At 39.7% G+C, this 22705-nt stretch overlaps 2 protein-coding genes across 2 annotated transcripts in view; both read left to right on the top strand.

Annotated features, from left to right (window-relative positions):
* Window positions 1–1083: 1083 nt before the first annotated feature.
* On the top strand, window positions 1084–8478 carry LOC118786631 (GTPase IMAP family member 9-like). Its single transcript, XM_036541813.1, has 2 exons — window positions 1084–1105; window positions 7820–8478. Exons 1-2 carry the CDS (start codon window positions 1084–1086, stop codon window positions 8476–8478), a joined length of 681 nt encoding a protein of 226 aa, XP_036397706.1.
* A 9892-nt stretch (window positions 8479–18370) lies between these two features.
* The window catches only part of LOC118786645 (GTPase IMAP family member 9-like), a 36214-nt gene continuing 31879 nt past the window's right edge, over window positions 18371–22705 (top strand). Inside the window, exon 1 of the mRNA XM_036541840.1 lies at window positions 18371–18392. Within this exon, the coding sequence (XP_036397733.1) occupies window positions 18371–18392 (22 nt within the window). The remainder of the gene's footprint in view (window positions 18393–22705) is intronic.

Consider the following 22705-nt stretch of genomic DNA (forward strand, 5'->3'; position numbering starts at 1 on the left):
CCTCTGAGTAAAGTACAAAATCTAAAATGCCTCAGTAAATACTGGATTGCTGAGTAGGTAAAAACATATAATCTGCTATGGATAAGGGTATCTGCAAAGCAAAGAGATTTCTGTTAGGATGAGACTATTATACAGAGCAGATAGAACTGTAGAGTGTACAGTTACTGTAAAGAGTACTGCAGTGGCTGGGTGCCATGTAGGAGTGGAAGACAGAGAGCGTGTGAGCATGCATGGGGTGGTGTGGTGCTGGAATCATAATCACATGTAATGATATGGCAATCAGTTACTGCACAGGACAGGTTGCATACTGAAATATGGAAAAGCCCTGATTTGTCTTTAACAACACTGAGTGTTTTACGTGTAAGGTTGTTGGTTATAGCGCTCATAATATAGTTCGCAGCCATCTTTTAACAGAAAATCTGTTTAAGCAAGTTCATTCATTCTTGTTTCTGCTGTTGTACATATCAAGACATTTAACCACAATTATTGTATTCAGAACAACGCTGATGGAGTTCACTTCTTGAGGAGGTGTTTTTACAGTAACGCCACACTAACGTTATATGTTTCCCAGACCCAAGACGACTGTGACCGCCTCCACTGTCACTAAATCGAATGTCGCAGGTTACGCAATTTTGGACGGGTCATTGGGTCATAATAACACGTGCCTTTACAGTTCGGATCTTGTACAAAGATATATGCCTGCTTTCGCAAAGCTTTAGGCACTAGCTCTCATCTGTGCGTTTTTTCAGGTTGTCCTCACCCCTCCCCCATCGCACTCGACACCATCCCCACACTTTCATTTTCACTTAAACAGTTCTGCTTCTGTTTTATTCTTCAGTCACAGAATAAAACAACTGCGCAGTCGATACATACGTTTAAATTCGTTCATTTTTAAAAATCTCCACCACTCATTATTATGTGAATTACAAGTTTTCTTTACATCCATTGTCGGCGGTGTTTACTATCTGGGTCGTTAATTCAGGGGGAGCAAACGTGCTCTCTTCACCACTAAACGTGTTAACAAGGAAATCGCCTCACCGATTTGTATGTATATATAACTGATTGCTACCCCTCTAATTCGAAATGGACACCGATGCTGAATTTGGTAAGTAAATTTTTTTAATGATTTAATACGAAATACTCAGGGAAAGGATGAAGTACCCGACTCGCCTGATTGGCTACTTACCTCACAGTTAGGGAACAGGAGTTGTTATCCTCTATGGACTGACGTGAAAGCATCTTTCCAACGAAATTTTACTCAGCTAATGTGCATTGCCAGACTCTGAAGTCCTCGTTTAACCAGCTTGTTTGTGATATCTGATGGATTAACTCTTTATTGGTAAATGTATATAAATGTAGAAGATAAACGTGGGGTGGCAGTGTAGCATAGTGGTTACGGAGCAGCACTCGTAACCGAAAGCTTGCCGATTCGCTTCCCCACAGGGACACTGCTGCTGTACCCTTGGGCAAGGTACTTAACCCACAATTACCTCAGTAAATATCCAGCTGTATAAATGGATAACATTGTAAAGAACTGTAATTGATGTCGCTTTGGGTAAGAGCGTTCGCAAAATGACAATAACGTAAACCAGTCTTGTTTAAATGCAAAATCTTAGTAGGGTTTCAATCACATGGCCTAGCTTAATTAAAATCAACTGTCATATAATCGAGGGCCCATGACCATGAGGATCCTGTCCGCAGCTTACGCGATTTTTTGCAGGTTCCTGAGTCAAAACACGTACCTTTACATCTCGGGTCTTCCACAAAAAATGTCTGCCTACTTTCGCAAAGTTTTAGGCACTGGCTCTTATTTGAGTGTTTGTCAGGGTGTCCTCAACCACCCCCCCCCCCCCCCCCCCCCCCCCCCCACACTCGCACTAGACACCGTTAGCTCACTGTCACTTTCGTTTTCACTTGAGCGCAGTTCTCCTGTGTTTAGCAGACAACGCAACAACTGCAAAGACAATATATATATATTTTTTTCCTTTTTAAAGTCTCCACCACTCATTGTTATGAGATGTATGAGTTTTCTTTTCACAGGCTGAATCGGGCTGGCAGCGAACATGCTCTTTTCACCGTTGAACGTGTTAACAAGGAGATCGCCTCAACAGGGTTTTTTTTACTTATTGCTACCGCTCTAGTATGAAATGGATTCAGATGCTGCATTTATTAAGTAATATTTACCTGACTCCTCTGAGGGGCCCTTACTTCACAGTTAGGGAACAGGTGTTATCCTACATGGACTGACGTGAAAGATTCTTTCCAACGATATTATGCTCTCCTGGTGTGCTTTGCCAGACTCTGAAGTCCTCGTATAACCAGCTTGTTTATGATATGATGGATTAACACTTTATTGGTTAATTTATATAAATCTATTCTAGAAGATAAATGTAAAACTCAAACCGACTGTCATATGATCGAGGGCTTACAAGAATCCTGTCACAGCTCTTTTCCAGTTTGCGCTTCTTAAAATTTGATGTCAAATTATATTTTTCTTTTTCATTTGAGATTTTTTTACAGTGTTTTATATCTCTAATATGCTAAATATTCATTATTCCTGTGTCTGATTCGTTTTTGTTCACTTTTGCAATGCCCAAAGGTGGCTATGAGTTTTTTCAAACACCATGGAGTGATATCAGTGCCAAAACAAATTGAAATTGTATTGATTTATTGGATGTCTTAACTGAATCTGTAACTGATCGAATTCAGTTTCCAATTGTTAAATATGAATTTCAATACCTGTAATTTCAGTTTATGCAGCTTAAATTGTAGTTAAAAAGTAAGTTAATATGTCTAACTTTTCTGATGTACTCAGAGTGTATTCTAGCTGAGTTCTTGAAGTTGCAGGGGATTACTTCAGTGGTCAAGTGCCCTGCCAACATGTAACCAACTATTGCAGAAGGGATACCTGCCATACCTGTACAAAGTTTTGTGTTAATTCACTTTTACATTTACATTTATTGCTTTTATCTTAAGTGACTTACAAGCAGTGTTGGGTGTAACGCGTTACAAAGTAACCCAACAGTGCTTACAAAGTAACTGTAATCACATTACATTTGTATGTAACGCAGAAATGTAAAGCGTTACTGTTCTAAATTCAGTATCACATTACAGTTCCTAACAGTGCGCGCGAAGATTACTGTTTTCTCCTACAGAGGTTATGCACTGACGTCACTTTCCCGCTGGAATACAACCCCTCAGTCGGACTGAGCGGCAAAACATGCTGCAACATGGCTGCCTTTAGTAGGGGAAACTGCGAAAGCGGGAGTAAAACAAACGATTATCTGGCTAAATTAAAGGCAGTTGGACTCGACAGTGATCCTTACAACTTACCAACGAACCAGTGGTCCGTGGACATTAACATGTCGCCAGGAATCGGGTTTCCTGACATTTGTATGTACCTGATTTCGACGGTGGGGAAATACACAAAGCAAAGTCTGAAGGCATACAAAGGCCGGGACATTCTAAAATGCTTAACGTGGCTTAATGTTCCAAAACTGCGATCAATTATAACCAAATTTCTCTCGGACATCTCTTGTCAGAAACACTTCCTCCTGTCAAAAAATCAAAATCCTAGGAGTATGGTTGTTATCTCACGTTAAGCGTTTTCCTCTCCATTAACACCCATTATAAGGAAAAAGCTTAACGTGGCTTAATGTCCCAAAACATCATTCAATGATCACCAAATTTGTCTGACATCTCAAATGTCATAAACACCCTCCTATCAAGAAAAGCAAAATTCTCCATTGACGCCAGTTTTCAGGAAAACGCTTTGTGGCTTAATTATCCAAACAGCGATCAACTAGCAAAAAAGCAAGAAGACAACACAATAACGTCGGCCTAAATACCATATTCCTTGGCTTTTAGTTTTTATTTTTTGTGACAAGAGATGTCCGAGAGAAATTTGGTGATCATTGATCGCTGTTTTGGAACATTAAGCCACGTTAAGCCGTTTCACCTTAAGCGTTTTAGAATGTTCCGCAAAAGCTTGGTCGTACTTCAAGGCGGGATTTGTTGGCGACATTAAAGTGACGAGGACACCAATGGATACTCTGGTTGTATGTGGACAGTTTTGTACAAATATTTTTATTTTATTCAAACTTTTATTTGGAAAGCTGTAAGCTACACGTATCGGCGCCTGGATTCCAGTTGTTTCTGCGAATTGCGGCGATCCTTTTGCTTCTCTTTTCTTTAGCTTTAGGAAGTCCGTAAAAAGATAGCTCCGATTTCTTGTTGAATCTATTTGTACAGTCAATCGCACAACAGCTCTTTCCCAGTTTAGATGTGTTTTTGTGTTTTCCATTCAAGCTGAACACTAGGCCTATTTTTGAGGCAATTCATATTTTTATTAAGTGGCTTATTTTGTTTTATACAGGCTATTGATATCGGCAATTTAAAAAAAAATTTTGTTTTTTTGAGACATATAGCCTGCTGCCATTGCCGCATTGATATGGCCCACTTGAAGGTTGTTCCGTTATTCGGACATATTAACTGTTCTTGCCATGACATTTTTTCTGTGAAATGCTCTTTAGGTTTTCACCAACTCTGCAGTCGGCTTTGTGGTAGCCTGTTTTATTAAAGACCATAAAAGAAAGACTTGTGTTGTCTTCCTTTTTACAATAGGAATTTGTTATATGTGTGCACATGTAGGCCTAAGGTTTAAGGTTTGGATATAGGCTGTTGCTGAGTAACGCAAAAGTAACGAGTAATGTAACGAGTTACTTTCCATAGAGAGTAAAGAAGTAATGTATTACATTTTTTTAAAGTAGCAAGTAATGTCTAATACATTACTTTTTTTGAGTAACGACCCCAACACTGCTTACAAGTGAGGTAGAGTACAACAATTCACGTACAAATATAACTGATTCAAATAGAATTATTATTTACTGCCTTCAGTAAACTTCGAGGCTAATTTAATATATCAGATATTGTGTCAGTTTTTAAATGCAATATTTTCATTCTTTCAGTGGCTGGAGGTGGAGAGGAGGAAACAGAGCAAAGCCAAGTGAGGAGGAGGAGGAGGAACAGCAAAGGAGCTTTACCACCTAATTGTAAGTGATAACAGTGGATATAAAAAGTATACACACCCTTATGAGATTGTACATTTTTGAAATGTAAAGACAGAAATAACAACATAAATTTCAGACTCTTTCCATCTTTAATATGACCTTCCAGCAAACAAAAATCCGGAGAAAGAAAGAAGGGTTAATTATTAGGGGAAAAAAAACTACAACACCCTGATTGCATAAGTCTGCCCAACTAATACTTTGTGGAAGCACCTTTTGCATTTATTACAGCAACAAGTCTTTGTGAATAAGTCTCTATTAACTTTGCACATCTAGACTTTGGAATTTTATCCCACTCTTCTTGGCAGAAAAAAGTTCAAGTTCCTTCAAACTGCGAGGGGATCTCCCGTTTATAGCTCTCTTTTGTCAGTACTCCGCCCCCCTAGCTGTTGTTTTGGTGTTCTACCCATCTGTCATTGTGGTCCATGTGCTTTTGTTTATTGTTTTTCCTTGTGTTCCAGCCCTGCCCCGCTCTCCACCCTGTCTCCATCCACCTGATTACCTTGATTGTCTCCACCTGCCTGCCTGCACACCTGCTTCCCATGAACTCATCAGCCCAGCCCTATATCTGCCCTGCTTGTCTCTGTCTTGTTTGCTAGTTTGTTACAGTGTTTTTGCCTGTCTCAGTCCTGCCTTTGGTTTTCTGTTTTTTTTTTTTTGCCTCACCTGATCTTTGACTTTGTCTCTGCCTGCTGTTTCTGCCCTGATTGCCTGATCCGCCTGCCTTCCTGCGATTCTGATAATAAATGCTTTGAACCTGAGCACTCATGGTCCGTGCCTGAGTCCGTGCCTGAGCCCTGATATCTTTAGGTCATTTGACAGGTTTTCAATCGGATTGAGGTCTGGGCTCTGATTGGGCCATTCCAAGATTTTGATTTTCCTTTTCTGAAGCCATGCCTTGGTTGACTTGGATGTGTGCTGTGGGTCATTGTCATGTTGGAATGTGAAATTCCTCTTCGTCTTCAGCTTTCTGACAGAGGCCAGCAGGTTTTGTGCCAAAATATCTTGATATTTGGAGCTATTCATTATCCCATCTATCTTGACAAGAGCCCCTGATCCAGCTGAAGAGAAGAAGCCCCAAAGCATGATTCTACCCCCACCATGCTTCAAAAGTCTGTATGGTGTTCCTTGGATGATGAGCTTTATTGGCTTTGCGTCAAACATATCTTTTACAATTTAGGCCAAAAAGTTCAACCTTTGTCTCAGACCATAGCAAATTTCCCACATGGTTTAGGGTGACTGAATGAATTTGTTGGCATAATTTAGACAGGCTTGGATGTTCCTTTTTTAAGAAAGGGTTTCTGTCTTGCCACCGTACCCCATACCGTGCCCAGACATGTGCAGAATACGAGAGATGGTGGTCACATGCAAGGAGTGACTGGTGCCTGCCAGAAATTCCTGTAGCTCCTTCCAGTGTTGCTGTTTGCCTCTTGGTAGCCTCCCTGATAAGTTTTCTCCTCATCCTCTCATCAACTTTTGGAAACATTTGCAAATCCTACAGCGACAGCTGACTTTAAGATGGGTTTAATCAGTATCACTTTCATTGATGGCAGGTATATGCTGTTTACCTGCAGGCATGATTTTGAATGTGAATGGTTAACTGAGCTAGAGCCTCCATTGCAATCAGGGTGTTGTAGTTTTTTATTTAAAATGTTCCTAATAATTAACTATTTGTTTTTCTCTGGATTTTTGTTTGTTGGAAGATCACATTACAGATGGGAAAAGTCTGACATTTACATTATTTCTGTCTACATTTCAAATCTACAATTTCATAAGGGAGTGTAGACCTTTTATATCCACTGTATGTCACCTTTCATGTGTCTTTTTTATTTATAGTTGAAATTATTTTGTCTGCACTCAAAGCCATCATTTTGTTTGTAAAAACATGGTCTGCTTCTTGTATAGTAACAGAAACATATCCTTGGTCAACTACCAGTGATCTGTTTCCCACATTCTATCAACCAGTACTGTAGAAAGGTGTCAGCTAGCAGGAATTATCTTTTTCATTTCCTTTTCATATATTTTCATCGTTCGATCCCCTGAGCTGGGCGGTAACTATTGCTGTGAAATGCATTCATCAGCACTGTGAAACGAGCTAAGATTAAACATACTGCAGTATTTGAAAATATCCAGTATTTTGACTTCAATCCTTCTCACCTTGTGTCTCAATTCATTTACACATTTCTTTTTCAGTAGTTTACATTACTTCAATTATACTTGAAATGATATTCTTCTCCATAAGTTAGATTATTCAATTATTTAGCACATGCCCTTATGCACCAGGGCATAATTTAATAATCATCCCTGTATATACCTGGGTATTTACTGAAGTAATTCAGGTGAAGAGCCTTGCGTAAGGGTGCAGTAGCATCTGTCCACATTGTCCTCTACAGAGCCTTGGATAAGTTGCTCTCCTAACTACATTTTATGATTTACATGTCATGATTTTTGAAGTAATACCAACGATGTAAGTAGCTATTAATGAATGTAGTAAGCAAAGAAATGCATTAATTCAGTTTAAATAACATCAAGTCAGACTTTTACATTACTGAATTATATTATAGAATGATTCATTACCATGCCAAAATATTATCCTGAGACACTGGAACAATTTACGGCTGATGACTAATTCTGCCTAATGCTACTCCTCACAGAGGAGACAAGATGCTATTTGTTTTGATTAGTACGGAAAATGGTAACATCAGTGAAGCTGTGTAGTATATACTAAGGTAACTGGTGTGTTTTCTTTGCAGGTGGAGTGACTCCTGCGCTGAGGATTGTGGTGGTGGGGAAGGCTGGAGTGGGGAAGAGTGCAACAGGAAACACCATCCTGGGGAGAGAAGAGTTTAAATCTAAACTTAGCTCATCATCAGTAACCCATCAGTGTCAGGGAGCAAGAGGGGAGGTGGATGGGAGAAGTGTTTCAATCATTGACACTCCAGGGTTAGATAACATGGACATATCAAATCAGGACACCGTTAGTGAGATTAAAAGGTGTATCTCCCTGTCTGCCTCGGGACCCCATGTGTTCCTGCTCGTCCTCCAGTTGCGGAGATCCGCTCAGGAGGAGAGAGAGATGCTGCAAATGATTGAGAACACATTTGGTGAGAATGCTCTAAAATATTCAATAGTGCTGTTCACACATGGAGATGAGATGAAAAGGAAACAAATGGAGGAGTCTCTACAGCACAGCTGTGAGCTTCCAGAGCTCATCAGCCGCTGCCATGGTGGATATCACATGTTCAACAATGAAGATATGGCTGACCATGCTCAGGTCACAGAGCTTCTGGAGAAGATTGACAGGATGGTGGACAGGAATGGAGGAGGCCACTACACCAGTGAGATGCTCCAGGAAGCTGAGAGAGCTGTCAGAGAACAGAGAAGGACCAAACAATGCTGTAGCCTATTGTGAAAGGAAGATGTCCTCTCAGAACCCAAAGTGTACTTTTTTGTTGTTAGTGAGGTAAACTGTTTCTCTGCTTCCACAAATCCTGGCAAGCTGTTCTAGGCATTTATAACTCTCTGTTACTGCCTCCATTGTGCATATTTTATTGTCAATTTATTGTCAATCTTGTATATATGTATATGTTGTGTATGGGTACTCATTTTATCGTCTATTTTTTGTGGTTTCGGAGTGGTTCCAAATTTCATTTCATGCATACTGTTTAAAATTAAATATTATAAAATAAATGCTATCAAATTTGTAACAGAAACAGACTTCACGTGTGTTTTTATGCTTCAAACATATGTTGTGTTTGTGTTGTAAAACAGTTCATGGATGGCAGCATTTTTATAAATGTCATAAGGGTCAATCTCACATCTTTTAGTGACCTCACTACTGCAAAGGACTCATTTGTCTTTTGTCTCCTCTGGCATAAGATGCATCAATCACACCTGCCCTGAAGAGGGAAGGGATTCCTACTAAACTTCTTACAAAATTGACCAAGTTGAACTGACCAAGGACACTCCATTTGCCTCATTGCTTTAGGTGCCTCCTTTTTATTTCCCTCCCATTGTCTCTTCCATCAGAGACACGAGGAAGAGATGTGAGGACACGTCTCTGACATGTTGGGATGTAGTCAACACTGACCCCTGTGCTTTGGGTCATTGTGGCAGGGAACCTCTCCCAGTCTAGGCCAATCGGACTGGAAGCTCCCTCCACACTTGTGCTGTAACAATTCAAAGTCATATTGACAGGGTTCCGCCCCCTTAAACCGCGGTGTTTCTGTTTTTCCCTGTCCTTGTGCTTTTGTTTTCCTTGTGTTCCAGCCCCGCCCAGCTCCCCGCCTGGTCCCCGCCCACCTGATTTCCTCATTGCCTGCACCTGCCTGCCTGCTCACCTGCATCCCATCTCCTCGTCACCCCAGCCCTATATCTTCCCTGCGTGTCTCTGTCTTGTTGCTAGTTCGTTTCAGTGTGTTTCACCTGTCTCGTCCCCGCGTTTTGTTCTTCGTGAGTATTGCTACATTGCCGATCCTACCTGTTTCCCGACCACGATTTCTGCCTGCCGTTTGGATCTGATTGCTGCCACTCACCTGCCTGGTTCCGGACCCTGTTCTCCCTGACTCCCGATTTTGGATTTGCCCCCGGACTGCTTCTCTGTGTTTCGAACCCTGCCTGTCTCTGGATTTACGCATTGCCTGTCCCTTTCAATAAAGCGCCTGGAACCGGAACATCCTGTGGTCCGCGTTTGTGTCCCGATCACCGGCGCCAACATATATAATTTATACATACATTTTTAATAATTACAGAACATGAATTCCAGTGGCCAATAAAGAAAAAATATCATTCTCAAGAGTCTGATGTAATTAGGTTTATTGCATATGGTGATCAATCGCATACAGTAAACCGGGCTGGTCCATGCGGAACAGTAGAGCCATCAGTCATAACCCCAAGCAGTCCCCCAAGCAATCCCCCAAGCAGTCCCCAAAATCCCCCAAAATACACCTTTCATTTTTGCTCTTCCCCCCCTCCTTCAGTTTCGTAACACATTTTCTGTACACCATTGTCTTTCATTCTGGCATCATTCTCATTCCATATTTGGCCTTTCCTGTACATGATTGTTGCCAAGCTCACACCTGTTTAATTATAAAAATAATTACCTTGCCCTGGCTGTACACTATTATCTCCAAGGCCGCACATATCTAGTATATAAAATATAATTAAAGAATAGCAATCCTGCTTCGGCTACCCTCCAATAGTACAGAGGCCACACATACCTAATCTAATTTGACCTGTTCTGCCTTGGCTATATCCCATGAAAAATCTCTGGTCAGCAGCAGCCCCCCCCTTTACAGTCCAACTCTTTTATCTTACACTTAAGCTCCATCTTCCAAGCAGCGCTCGGATAATGTCCAGCAAAGCCCCAATAACAAGCCTTACTTGGCATACAGGTATCTCACAGCTGCTTACCCCTCCCACAGTCTTCTGTACTCTTCTGACCCTTCCTTTTAGTTTTTACTCACATGCATACAAAGCAAGAAGTTTAAGGTCAACATATTAAATTATCTGTGCATAGTAAAAATAAAGTGGTTAAAGTCAAAAACTAACATATACTGGCAATGCTTAGAATTTACATATGGCGTATACACTTAGTCAAAAATTTTCCACCACATCACCACGTGCCCAGCAATTGCTGTCTACTGGTTTCCACAACCAAGCACTTTCCAGACTCCAAGTCAAAACAATCTGCAGTCCTCCATTTGTCAGCAGAATTTCCCTTTGATAGTATTTTTTTACGTTTCTTTTTCTCCTCGGTTCGTCCTTCCGGAGCTTCATCCTGGTGTTCGTGTAAATCACAAAAACTGCAAACTTCGTTGCTCATTTCTTCCCCGAAGTTGTGGACACAGACGTCACTTGCACAGCCATTATTGTCCGTTGTGCATGAAATGGACACAGATGCTGACTTTGGTGAGTGGTTTTTGATTGTTCCAGATAGACGATTAGGGGAAAAGTTGTTCTGTTTTCATAATATTTTTTTTGCAATATGCCATCATTATATGTAATCCATGTGGTATGTGCTATTAAACTGTATATATAGGTCTATTTCAGTTTGTGAACTTTCAGTTTTTCGTCACCCTCCCGCATCACTTCTGTAACCTTCTGCAGTCTTTCACTGGGCTGGGCTGTACATTACAGAGAAAGAGCAGCAACTCAGCACACATTACATAAACTTAATGGTTTCATGACTTGTTGGAATATCCACCATCCAGGATTATTAGCGTGATATATATTTAGTTCGTAGTGTAATGTTCGTACCAACAGTGGTGTTAACGTGAATTTTAATACAGGAGGCTGCAAACTTCCTTTATTCTCGTTCGTTTATGTTTTTCGCAAGGACATGGCCTGTACAGCCATTTCGACAAAACTATTCACAACCCGTCTTACATGAAATGGATGCTGACATCAGTAAGTGATTTTTAATTACTACAGATAAAAGATTAGGGGAAAACATGCTCTGTGGTCAATATAATGCAGACTAATACATATTATTTATTTGGCATATGCAGTTATATGTTTCAGTTTGTGAACTTTCAATTCATCCGGACTTCCCCCTCCGCCCATCCACCCCATCATTCTTCTGCAAACTTTCACTCAGCGCGGTTGGGCCATACTCAAGGGTTTTCACTCCAGCAACTCCGCATAACAATACATAAAGTTTGTCTTCACGAGGTGTTATATCAACACAAATAATTATTATGAGCATACACATTGCCCTTTGATTATAATTAAGGACACTACCATTAACAAAAATACAAAAGTGAATGTATAAAATAAAAAAATGCAACTACTGAACTATGTCATGTAGAAAAAATTTATAAAACAGTATTCTTCAAAAGTAATACAATCGCTCATGTTATTTGTTATTTTCTGCAAATGGCTTTTTTCCAGAAACTTTTGCATTTATTCACATAATTTAAGTATTGTTTTAAAAAATAATTGAACAAAGACAAATATACATCAACCTTCTCTCTTAGGGATTTCATTGAAAGCTTCAAGAACTATTAGTGGCCTGCAAAGGGTTCCAGTTTTCCTGGGGTATAAAAGAGGTGACAAACTGAAAATGTACATTTGTCATTCTTCATAGTTATATCCAGAGAGCTCCATGAAGTAATTTGCCAAAAAGGTACAGTACATTGTAGCTGATTACAAATTAAGCTAGTGGCAAATTTTGACCTTTTTATAGTGACATCTCTATTCAGTTAACCTACGTTAAACAAACATGTATACATTAACATGAGAGAAGTACAGTGGTTGGAGTCAGTGAACTGGATCTTTGTACTGAATTGAACAACATGATAAAACAGGCTGTTTTTGTCACATTAAAGTTATGTTCTTCCATCGGTTGAATGTCAGTTACGTTCAGATTTTACAGATTACAGATTTTTACAGATCTTTATTTATTTATTTATTTATTCATTTTTGAATCAGTGGCTGGACATGGATAGGAGGACACAGAGAGGTCACAGAGGAGGCGGATCATCCAAACAGTAAGCACTAATTTCACTCTCCCCCATGACATTATTTTGTTTATAGTTCAATGTATTATCTATGCGCTTGAAGTCATTTTGCTCTCGACACCACTGCACTCTTGAATATCGCAGGGATTTTGAGTTCATTCTTTCACTGATGTATTTTCTTTTCACTTTCCTAAATATCAAAACGTGGCTGTCAATCATGTTCTTTTGTAAAGCAACACTTTTTTTCAAGCTCATTTCTAGCATAATTGTAGGAATTTGAAGGAAGCCCACCTCCCTTTTGTCCTATACTGCCACAGACTGTTGTGTTGAGGTTGTTTTATCTACTAGGCCTGAGGCCCTTGTTACATTAGAAGAAATCAAGTACATCAGTAGGAACCAAAACATTTTGACCAAAAACCTTATTCCCTCCACCAAGATGCCCAAGCTCGGCAAAAAGAACATTCCAGCATGGCAATAACCCAATGCATATATCCAAATTGACAAAGAAATGGTTCACTGACCTCAGAATATCCACAATGGATATATGGAGTACTGTAATAGCTTCCAAGAATGAATACTGGAGTTGTGCCTGTCAGCTAAACAGATTCACCCATATATAGTGCCTACACCATCCTGAAAAGGAAAGGAAATGAGAGAGAGGGAGAGAGCCTGTGGGGAGAGAGTATGAGTCTGAGAGAAGAGGAATACAAAAATATGAATACAGAGCAAAACAGACCCTGCTGCAACATGGCAGACTGACTAAACTGGCAGAAAGATGCCAAGCACTTGTAGGCATTATTCTCTTGATTTAGCATTTAGTGTTAACTATCTGATTCCCAAAACACAATATCAGGTAAAGCAACAGTTTTTTTCCGAGAGCAACCCTCCAAGTACTCCCACATGTCATCCCTCCTGATCCTACTCCACTGGTTACCAGGAACAGTTTGCAGTCAGTTATGTAACAACAGTTAAATGCTGCTGTTATCCTAGCAGGCGGTATGGGAAGGCGGCTCCTCCATATCTATGATGAATTATCAGACTTTACATTCCGGCTGGACCACTCCACTCTGCTAACGCGTGGTTGTTGTTTGTTCACTGTTACTCTGAGCTCTCTTATTTAGTTTATTGACCTTTCAGCATTATTACAGGTTCATAAAGACAATTGTCATTAAAAACACTGAATTATTTTGCTGTTACAATAGAACATCGTTACAGCATAAGTAGACTCAAAATTTAAAGCATTACAGTTATTTAAACTGAAATCAATTATCTCATATCTCAAATCTAAAATCCGCTGTCGTTTAGGAGTCTACACATATAGGGGATTGGTGATCTCCTGTATCTCTCAGTTCGACATCTTGGGATGGCCAGTTTGTTTGAGTTCCTTGTCTGACAACCTGTGGACAACAGTAGCCTCTTTCCATTGTTTAGGGATGACCCCTTCATCAAATGAACTGTTGATAATATCACAGAGAGGAATGCTGATCTTGCATGCAAACTCCTTCAATATTCTTGGGGGAATCGCATCTGGCAGGAAAGGAGGTAGAGCTGAACTCTCTGAGTTCTCTTCTCAGAGAACTTCCTTGATCACAGTAGATCTAATAAAACCCTATTTAGCTTTGAAGTGTACATTTCATCTACTTATTTTCATCAGACATAGTTTCAGATTATTTTGTGAAACAGGCAAACTTTCAACTGCCAAATATTCTTACTATATTTATTTTGTCTAATGCAAACTGTTTTTGCTCTCTAAAAGTCTCACTTACGATAGTTTGATTCTAATAATTCTCAATAAATCCATGTTATCTGTTTTTGACCATTTCCTGTTCCAGTCATAACTTAAAATGTTACTAATAGGAAGCCTTCTTATTCAGTTGTACTGGAGAATGTAAATGTTTTTTGAAATTTCCATGATGAATGCAACCATCGTGAGGAATGAAGGCTGCGCTGTCTTGTGTTAGCCTAAATCTAAAAACTCAGAAAGTGCTGCTTAGGCATCATTAGTTACAGGTATGTGGCTAAAGGTGTGTAAATTCATAAATGCTGTGAAAAGGAACATAAGAATTGCCTATCAAATTGATCACTTTTCCTTGTGTTTGGATTCCTTTTTATTTTGGATTACAGGATTTATGTAATGTCAAGGGCTCTCTGTTCTCATTGGAACGCATGTTGGTAAAGGTGTGAGGAAATCCATTTTCTGCAACTGTCCCTCATTAGAAAGTGGCTTCTTACATCTTATATTTTTGAATTGTGTCCATGTATCCTGAATTAACAATATTACAGTTGTTATTGCATTCAATGTTCTGCTTTTATATTTACATTGTAATTTTACAATATATTTATACACTACACAATTCATCTATTACTATTCACTTATTATTGACTACATTTGTCTTAGACTGTTCTTATTCACATTATTTTCCAATATGTTACCAAAATATATATTGTGTTTTTTTTTCCACATACCTATGGTTCCCAACATCATACTGAAAATCAGTGCATAACTGAAAAGGAAACAGTACACTTGAATTAACAGGGGTATGACAAGTAGCACACCTCATCACCCTTTCAATGAATATTTCAGGAGGTATGATTAGGATAACTTGTAACAAGGTTTTGTGACTTTCCATTACAAATTGCAGACATTTCTGGATATTCTTGTCTGATTTTTTCTTCTACTTTTTGTGGCTGTGGATGTTAATTTTCAAGAAAAATGTCCCTAAGATTTACATTATGTTCTAATCGCACTCAGGCCATTAAAAAGGCCCATTTTTGCTATTTTGCAGTGTCTCCACTTGTTTAAATAAATTAAATCTTTTTTTTTTTTCAAATTGTGGTTTGCCTGTGAAGTAATTGGTGTTAATTGGTGACTTTCTCAATGGCCCTTGCTTCTTATCCTTTGAATTCAAACCACAACATCAGGGTTATCAAGGAAAGGGAAGACGCCTGAAGCAAAATGGAGTTCATTCATCTTCATTCATCCAAGTCATGGTACCTAACCATCACTCCATCCTGGAGCCACGGTCAGGTACCAGGCTAGCAGGATAGAGTCATGGTGAGGAACATATTAGTAGAGGTCTGCAGGTTTGAGTGCTACATGGAACATGGACATTGTACCCTTGAGCAACATACCCATCTTGATTTGCTGCAGTGAATTAGGGTACAATATGTAAAGGGTGGTCTATATCAGTCACACAGGCTGACAGTGAAGTAAAAAAAGAGTGATCTTCAGGGAATGGGATAAGGGTATGAATGTGATATCTAGGTAAGGAGGTGAAGTGATGGAGGGACAAATGGAGACAGACAATATTGGCCAATGATGGGGGCTCACTAGAGGTAAGGCTGTAAGCTGAACATCTTTATCCTGGAATCCCTGCCTCAAACTGCTGACCTCTGCTGGCATAGAGGACATAGAGGGGTACTGCATCTACCATAACTCACGACCTGCAACAGAACTGCTCATAGACATACTCCTAGATTCATTTCAACTATACAGGGCACACTGCATATCATTCATCCATTTATTTTATATTTATTTGTCAAGAAGATGACTGAGAAATGCCACATTCTCAATGATGACATGGGAAAACTAGGAGGGGAAGGAGGTGGAAGCATGACATTATGTAGCCAATCAAGAGACACAATACAAAGGATGATGTAGCCAATAAGAATAAGTGGATATATGGGATTATACCACCAGACATGGGGGTTATTGGGTAACCCTAAAGAATATCTTTAGCCTTTGTATGAGACTGAAAACCTGTTTTAAACTTTAATATTTGTCCTTTGATGTGATACTGTGAAGCCTGAAGGAAATAGAAACTAGAGACACAGTCTGCCTTAGTGTAGCTCAAGTAGGAGAGTATACTGTCTCTCCATCAGTCTCTTGTTAAAGAAGGAGGGGGGTGAGAAGAGAGATGAAAAGAACATGAGAGCAGGGGAAACTGGAGGATTATAAAGCACAAATATAAGTCTCACCTTGAGAGGAGCAATAAATATCTTCCAGCCCCAGCTCTCTGTCTGGCAGACTTCTGTTTGGCTTGTGGCTCATTGGTGGTGCATCTTGACCACCTTGCTATCGGGGCCCTGGGGGTAGTTGAAAGGGTACAGTGCAGATTTGGCAGTAGAGGCTGCACAGTGTGGATTCGCAGTACAGAGCGTAAGGTGAGTATTGGGCTGTTAGATATTTGGCAGCTGGGTTTATGTGGTGGGGATTCATGGCCTGAAAAAGACAGTTTGAAATAGCAATGAGTTTACATGTACTTTAATGTCTGTAATGAAGATATCGATATAATTAGACAAATATCCATGATTAGTCAAAATTTAAAAGGGGACAAAAAATTTTTTGTAACATCTGGAGGACAATTATCCACAATCCTATCACCACAAGGCCCTGCAATGCAAAAATGGCTACAGAAATAAAGACCCCTCCAGCAGCTGGTCCTGAGGCCCACAGCACTAAACCCTAACTATCCAAATACAGCCTCTGGAGCAGCTCCATGAAAATAATTATTCAAATAAACCAAATTACAGCACAGCAAAAAAACAAAACCACATCACTATTGAGATGGACCCACAGAAACACAACACAGATTTGATGTTTTAAGACATTTGCAAAGTAACTTAGCGAGATACAGACTCAGCACAGTGAGCACAGTCTGCCTGCTTAGATCAGCCAACACAGGCAGACCTGGCAGCCCAGAGGCAATGGACTCACATTTTCACCTTCAGGTTATAGGTTCAAGTCCCATGGGCCGCTGCAGCGATGCCTCTGAGTAAAGTACAAAATCTAAAATGCCTCCATAAATACTGGATTGCTGAGTAGGTAAAAACATATAATCTGCTATGGATAAGGGTATCTGCAAAGCAAAGAGATTTCTGTTAGGATGAGACTATTATACAGAGCAGATAGAACTGTAGAGTGTACAGTTACTGTAAAGAGTACTGCAGTGGCTGGGTGCCATGTAGGAGTGGAAGACAGAGAGCGTGTGAGCATGCATGGGGTGGTGTGGTGCTGGAACCATAACCGCATGTAATGATATGGCAATCAGTTGCTGTGCAGGACAGGTTGCATACTGACACATGGAAAAGCCCTGATTTGTCTTTAATAACACTGGATGTTTTACGAGTGAAGTTGTTGGCTATAGCGCTCATAATATAGTTCGCAGCCATCTTTCAACAGAAAATCTGTTTAAGCAAGTTAATTCATTCTTGTTTCTGCTGTTGTACATATCAAGACATTTAACCACAATTATTGTATTCAGAACAACGCTGGTGGAGTTCACTTCTTGAGGAGGTGTTTTTACAGTAACGCCACATGAGCGTTATATGTTTCCCAGACCCAAGACGACTGTGACAGCCTCCACTGTCACTAAATCGAATGTCGCAGGTCACGCTATTTTGGACGGGTCATTGGGTCATAATAACACGTGGATTTACAGTTCGGGACTTGTACAAAGATATATGCCTGCTTTCGCAAAGCTTTAGGCACTAGCTCTCATCTGAGCGTTTTTTTCAGGTTGTCCTCACCCCTCCCCCATCGCACTCGACACCATCCCCACACTTTCATTTTCACTTAAACACAGTTCTGCAGTGTTCGTCACAGAATAAAACAACTGCGCAGTCGATACATACGTTTAAATTCTTTCATTTTTAAAAATCTCCACCACTCATTATTATGTGAATTACGAGTTTTCTTTACATCCATTGTCGGTGGTGTTTACTATCTGGCTCGTGAATTCGGGGGGAGCAAACGTGCTCTCTTCACCGCTAAACGTGTTAACAAGGAAGTCGCCTCACCGATTTTTATGTATATATAACTGATTGCTACCCCTCTAATTCGAAATGGACACCGATGCTGAATTTGGTAAGTAATTTTTTTAACGATTTAATACGAAATACTCAGGGAAAGGATGAAGTACCTGACTCGTCTGATTGGCTACTTACCTCACAGTTAGGGAACAGGAGTTGTTATCCTTGATGGACTGACGTGAAAGCATCTTTCCAACGAAATTTTACTCAGCTAGTGTGCATTGCCAGACTCTGAAGTCCTCGTTTAACCAGCTTGTTTGTGATATCTGATGGATTAACTCTTTATTGGTAAATGTATATAAATGTAGAAGATAAACGTGGGGAGGCAGTGTAGCATAGTGGTTACGGAGCAGCACTCGTAACCGAAAGCTTGCTGATTCGCTTCCCCACTGGGACACTGCTGCTGTACCCTTGGGCAAGGTACTTAACTCACAGTTGCCTCAGTAAATATCCAGCTGTATAAGTCTGGATAACATTGTAAAGAACTAATTGATGTCGCTTTGGGTAAGAGCGTTCGCAAAATGACAATAATGTAAGCCAGTCTTGTTTAAATGCAAAATCTTAGTAGGGTTTCAATCACATGGCCTAGCTTAATTAAAACCAACTGTCATATAATCGAGGGCCCATGACCATGAGGATCCTGTCTGCAGCTCACGCGATTTTTTGCAGGTTCCTGAGTCACAACACGTACCATTACATCTCGGGTCTTACACAAAAAAATGTCTGCCTGCTTTCGCAAAGTTTTAGGCACTGGCTCTTACTTGAGTGTTTGTCAGGATGCCCCCCCCCCCACACACACACACACACACACACACACACACACACACACACACACACACACACACACACACACACACCACACTCCCCCCACTCGCACTCGACACCGTTAAGCGCACTGTCACTTTCGTTTTCACTTGAGCGCGGTTCCCCTGTGTTTAGCAGACAACGCAAAAACTGCGAAGACAATATATAATTTTTTTTCCTTTTTAAAGTCTCCACCACTCATTGTTATGAGATGTATGAGTTTTCTTTACACCCATTGATGGTGGTCTTTACAGGCTGAATCGGGCTGGCAGCAAACGTGCTCTTTTCACCGTTGGACGTGTTAACAAGGAAGTCCCCTCACCTAGGTTTTTTTTTTTTTTTTTACTTATTGCTACCGCTCTAGTATGAAATGGATGCAGATGCTGCATTTATTAAGCAATATTTACCTGACTCCTCTGAGGGGCTCTTTACTTCACAGTTAGGGAACAGGTGTTATCCTACATGGACTGACGTGAAAGAATCTTTCCCTCGATATTATGCTCTCCTGGTGTGCTTTGCCAGACTCTGAAGTCCTCGTATAACCAGCTTGTTTATGATATGATGGATTAACACTTTATTGGTTAATTTATATAAATCTATTCTAGAAGATAAATGTTTGTTATGTTTAAAAGCAACACCTCAGTTGGTTTTCAATGACATAGCCTAGCCTAACTCAAACCGACTGTCATATGATCGAGGGCTTACAAGGATCCTGTCAGCTCTTTTCCAGTTTGCGCTTCTTAAAATTTGAAATAGAGTCAAATTATATTTTTCTTTTTCAGTTGAGATTTTCTTTTTACGGTGTTTTATATCTCTAATATGCTAAATATTCATTATTCCTGTGTCTGATTCGTTTTTGTTCACTTTGCAATGTCCAAAGGTGGCCATAAGTTGTTTTTTTTTTTTTTTTTTTTTTTTTTCAAACACCATGGAGTGATATTAGTGCCAAAACAAATTGAAATTGTATGCCACATCTTGAATTATTGTATGTCTGAACTGAATCTGAAACTGATCGAATTCAGTTTCCAATGGTTAAATATGAATTTCAATACCTGTAATTTCAGTTTATGCATCTTAAATTGTAGTTAAAAAATAAGTTAATATGTCTAACTTTTCTGATGTATTCAGAGTGTATTCTAGCTGAGTTCTTGAAGTTGCAGGGGATTACTTTAGTGGTCAAGTGCCCTGCCAACATGTAACCAACTATTGCAGAAGGGATACCTGCCATACCTGTACAAAGTCTTGTGTTAATTCACTTTTACATTTACATTTATTGCTTTTATCTTAAGTGACTTACAAGCAGTGTTGGGTGTAACGCGTTACAAAGTAACCCAACACTGCTTACAAAGTAACTGTAATCACATTACATTTGTATGTAACGCAGAAATGCAAAGCGTTACTGTTCTAAATTCAGTATCACATTACAGTTCCTAACAGTGCGCGCGAAGATTACTGTTTTCTCCTACAGAGGTTATGCACTGACGTCACTTTCCCGCTGGAATACAACCCCTCAGTCGGACTGAGCGGCAAAACATGCTGCAACATGGCTGCCTTTAGTAGGGGAAACTGCGAAAGCGGGAGTAAAACAAACGATTATCTGGCTAAATTAAAGGCAGTTGGACTCGACAGTGATCCTTACAACTTACCAACGAACCAGTGGTCCGTGGACATTAACATGTCGCCAGGAATCGGGTTTCCTGACATTTGTATGTACCTGATTTCGACGGTGGGGAAATACACAAAGCAAAGTCTGAAGGCATACAAAGGCCGGGACATTCTAAAATGCTTAACGTGGCTTAATGTTCCAAAACTGCGATCAATTATAACCAAATTTCTCTCGGACATCTCTTGTCAGAAACACTTCCTCCTGTCAAAAAATCAAAACCGAAATCCTAGGAGTATGGTTGTTATCTCACTTTAAGCGTTTTCCTCTCCATTAACACCCATTATAAGGAAAAAGCTTAACGTGGCTTAATGTCCCAAAACAATGATCAATGATCACCAAATTTGTCTGACATCTCAAATGTCATAAACACCCTCCTATCAAGAAAAGCAAAATTCTCCATTGACGCCAGTTTTCAGGAAAACGCTTTGTGGCTTAATTATCCAAACAGCGATCAACTAGCAAAAAAGCAAGAAGACAACACAATAACGTCGGCCTAAATACCATATTCCTTGGCTTTTAGTTTTTATTTTTTGTGACAAGAGATGTCCGAGAGAAATTTGGTGATCATTGATCGCTGTTTTGGAACATTAAGCCACGTTAAGCCGTTTCACCTTAAGCGTTTTAGAATGTTCCGCAAAAGCTTGGTCGTACTTCAAGGCGGGATTTGTTTGCGAAATTAAAGTGACGAGGACACCAATGGATACTCTGGTTGTATGTGGACAGTTTTGTACAAATATTTTTATTTTATTAAAACTTTTATTTGGAAAGCTGTAAGCTAAATGTATCAGTGCCTGGATTCCAGTTGTTTCTGCGAATTGCGGCGATCCCTTTGCTTCTCTTTTCTTTAGCTTTAGGAAGTCTGTAAAAAGATAGCTCCGATTTCTTGTTGAATCTATTTGTACAGTCAATCGCACAACAGCTCTTTCCCAGTTTAGATGTGTTTTTGATGTTTTCCATTCAAGCTGAACACTAGGCCTATTTTTGAGGCAATTCATATTTTTATTAAGTGGCTTATTTTGTTTTATACAGGCTATTGATATCGGCAATTTTTAAAATTTTTTTGTTTTTTTGAGACATATAGCCTGCTGCCAGTGCCGCATTGATATGGCCCACTTGAAAGTTGTTCCGTTATTCGGACATATTAACTGTTCTTGCCATGACATTTTTTCTGTGAAATGCTCTTTAGGTTTTCACCAACTCTGCAGTCGGCTTTGTGATAGCCTGTTTTATTAAAGACCATAAAAGAAAGACTTGTGTTGTCTTCCTTTTTATAATAGGAATTTGTTATATGTGTGCACATGTAGGCCTAAGGTTTAAGGTTTGGATATAGGCTGTTGCTGAGTAACGCAAAAGTAACGAGTAATGTAACGAGTTACTTTCCATAGAGAGTAAAGAAGTAATGTATTACATTTTTTTAAAGTAGCAAGTAATGTCTAATACATTACTTTTTTTGAGTAACGACCCCAACACTGCTTACAAGTGAGGCAGAGTACAACAATTCACGTACAAATATAACTGATTCAAATAGAATTATTATTTACTGCCTTCAGTAAACTTCGAGGCTATTTTGATATATCAGATATTGTGTCACTCAGTTTTTAAATGCAATATTTTCATTCTTTCAGTGGCTGGAGGTGGAGAGGAGGAAACAGAGCAGGAGCAGAGCCGACCGAGGAGGAGGAGGAAGAGCAGCAAAGAAGGTTTACCACCTGACTGTAAGTGATAACAGTGGATATAAAAAGTATACACACCCTTATGGGATTGCACATTTTTGAAATGTAAAGACAGAAATAACAACATAAATTTCAGACTCTTTCCATCTTTAATATGACCTTCCAACAAACAAAAATCCAGAGAAAGAAAGAAGAGTTAATTATTAGGGGAAAAAAAACTACAAC

The sequence above is a fragment of the Megalops cyprinoides genome, chromosome 1 (genome assembly GCF_013368585.1).
Source record: "Megalops cyprinoides isolate fMegCyp1 chromosome 1, fMegCyp1.pri, whole genome shotgun sequence".
NCBI lineage: Eukaryota > Metazoa > Chordata > Actinopteri > Elopiformes > Megalopidae > Megalops > Megalops cyprinoides.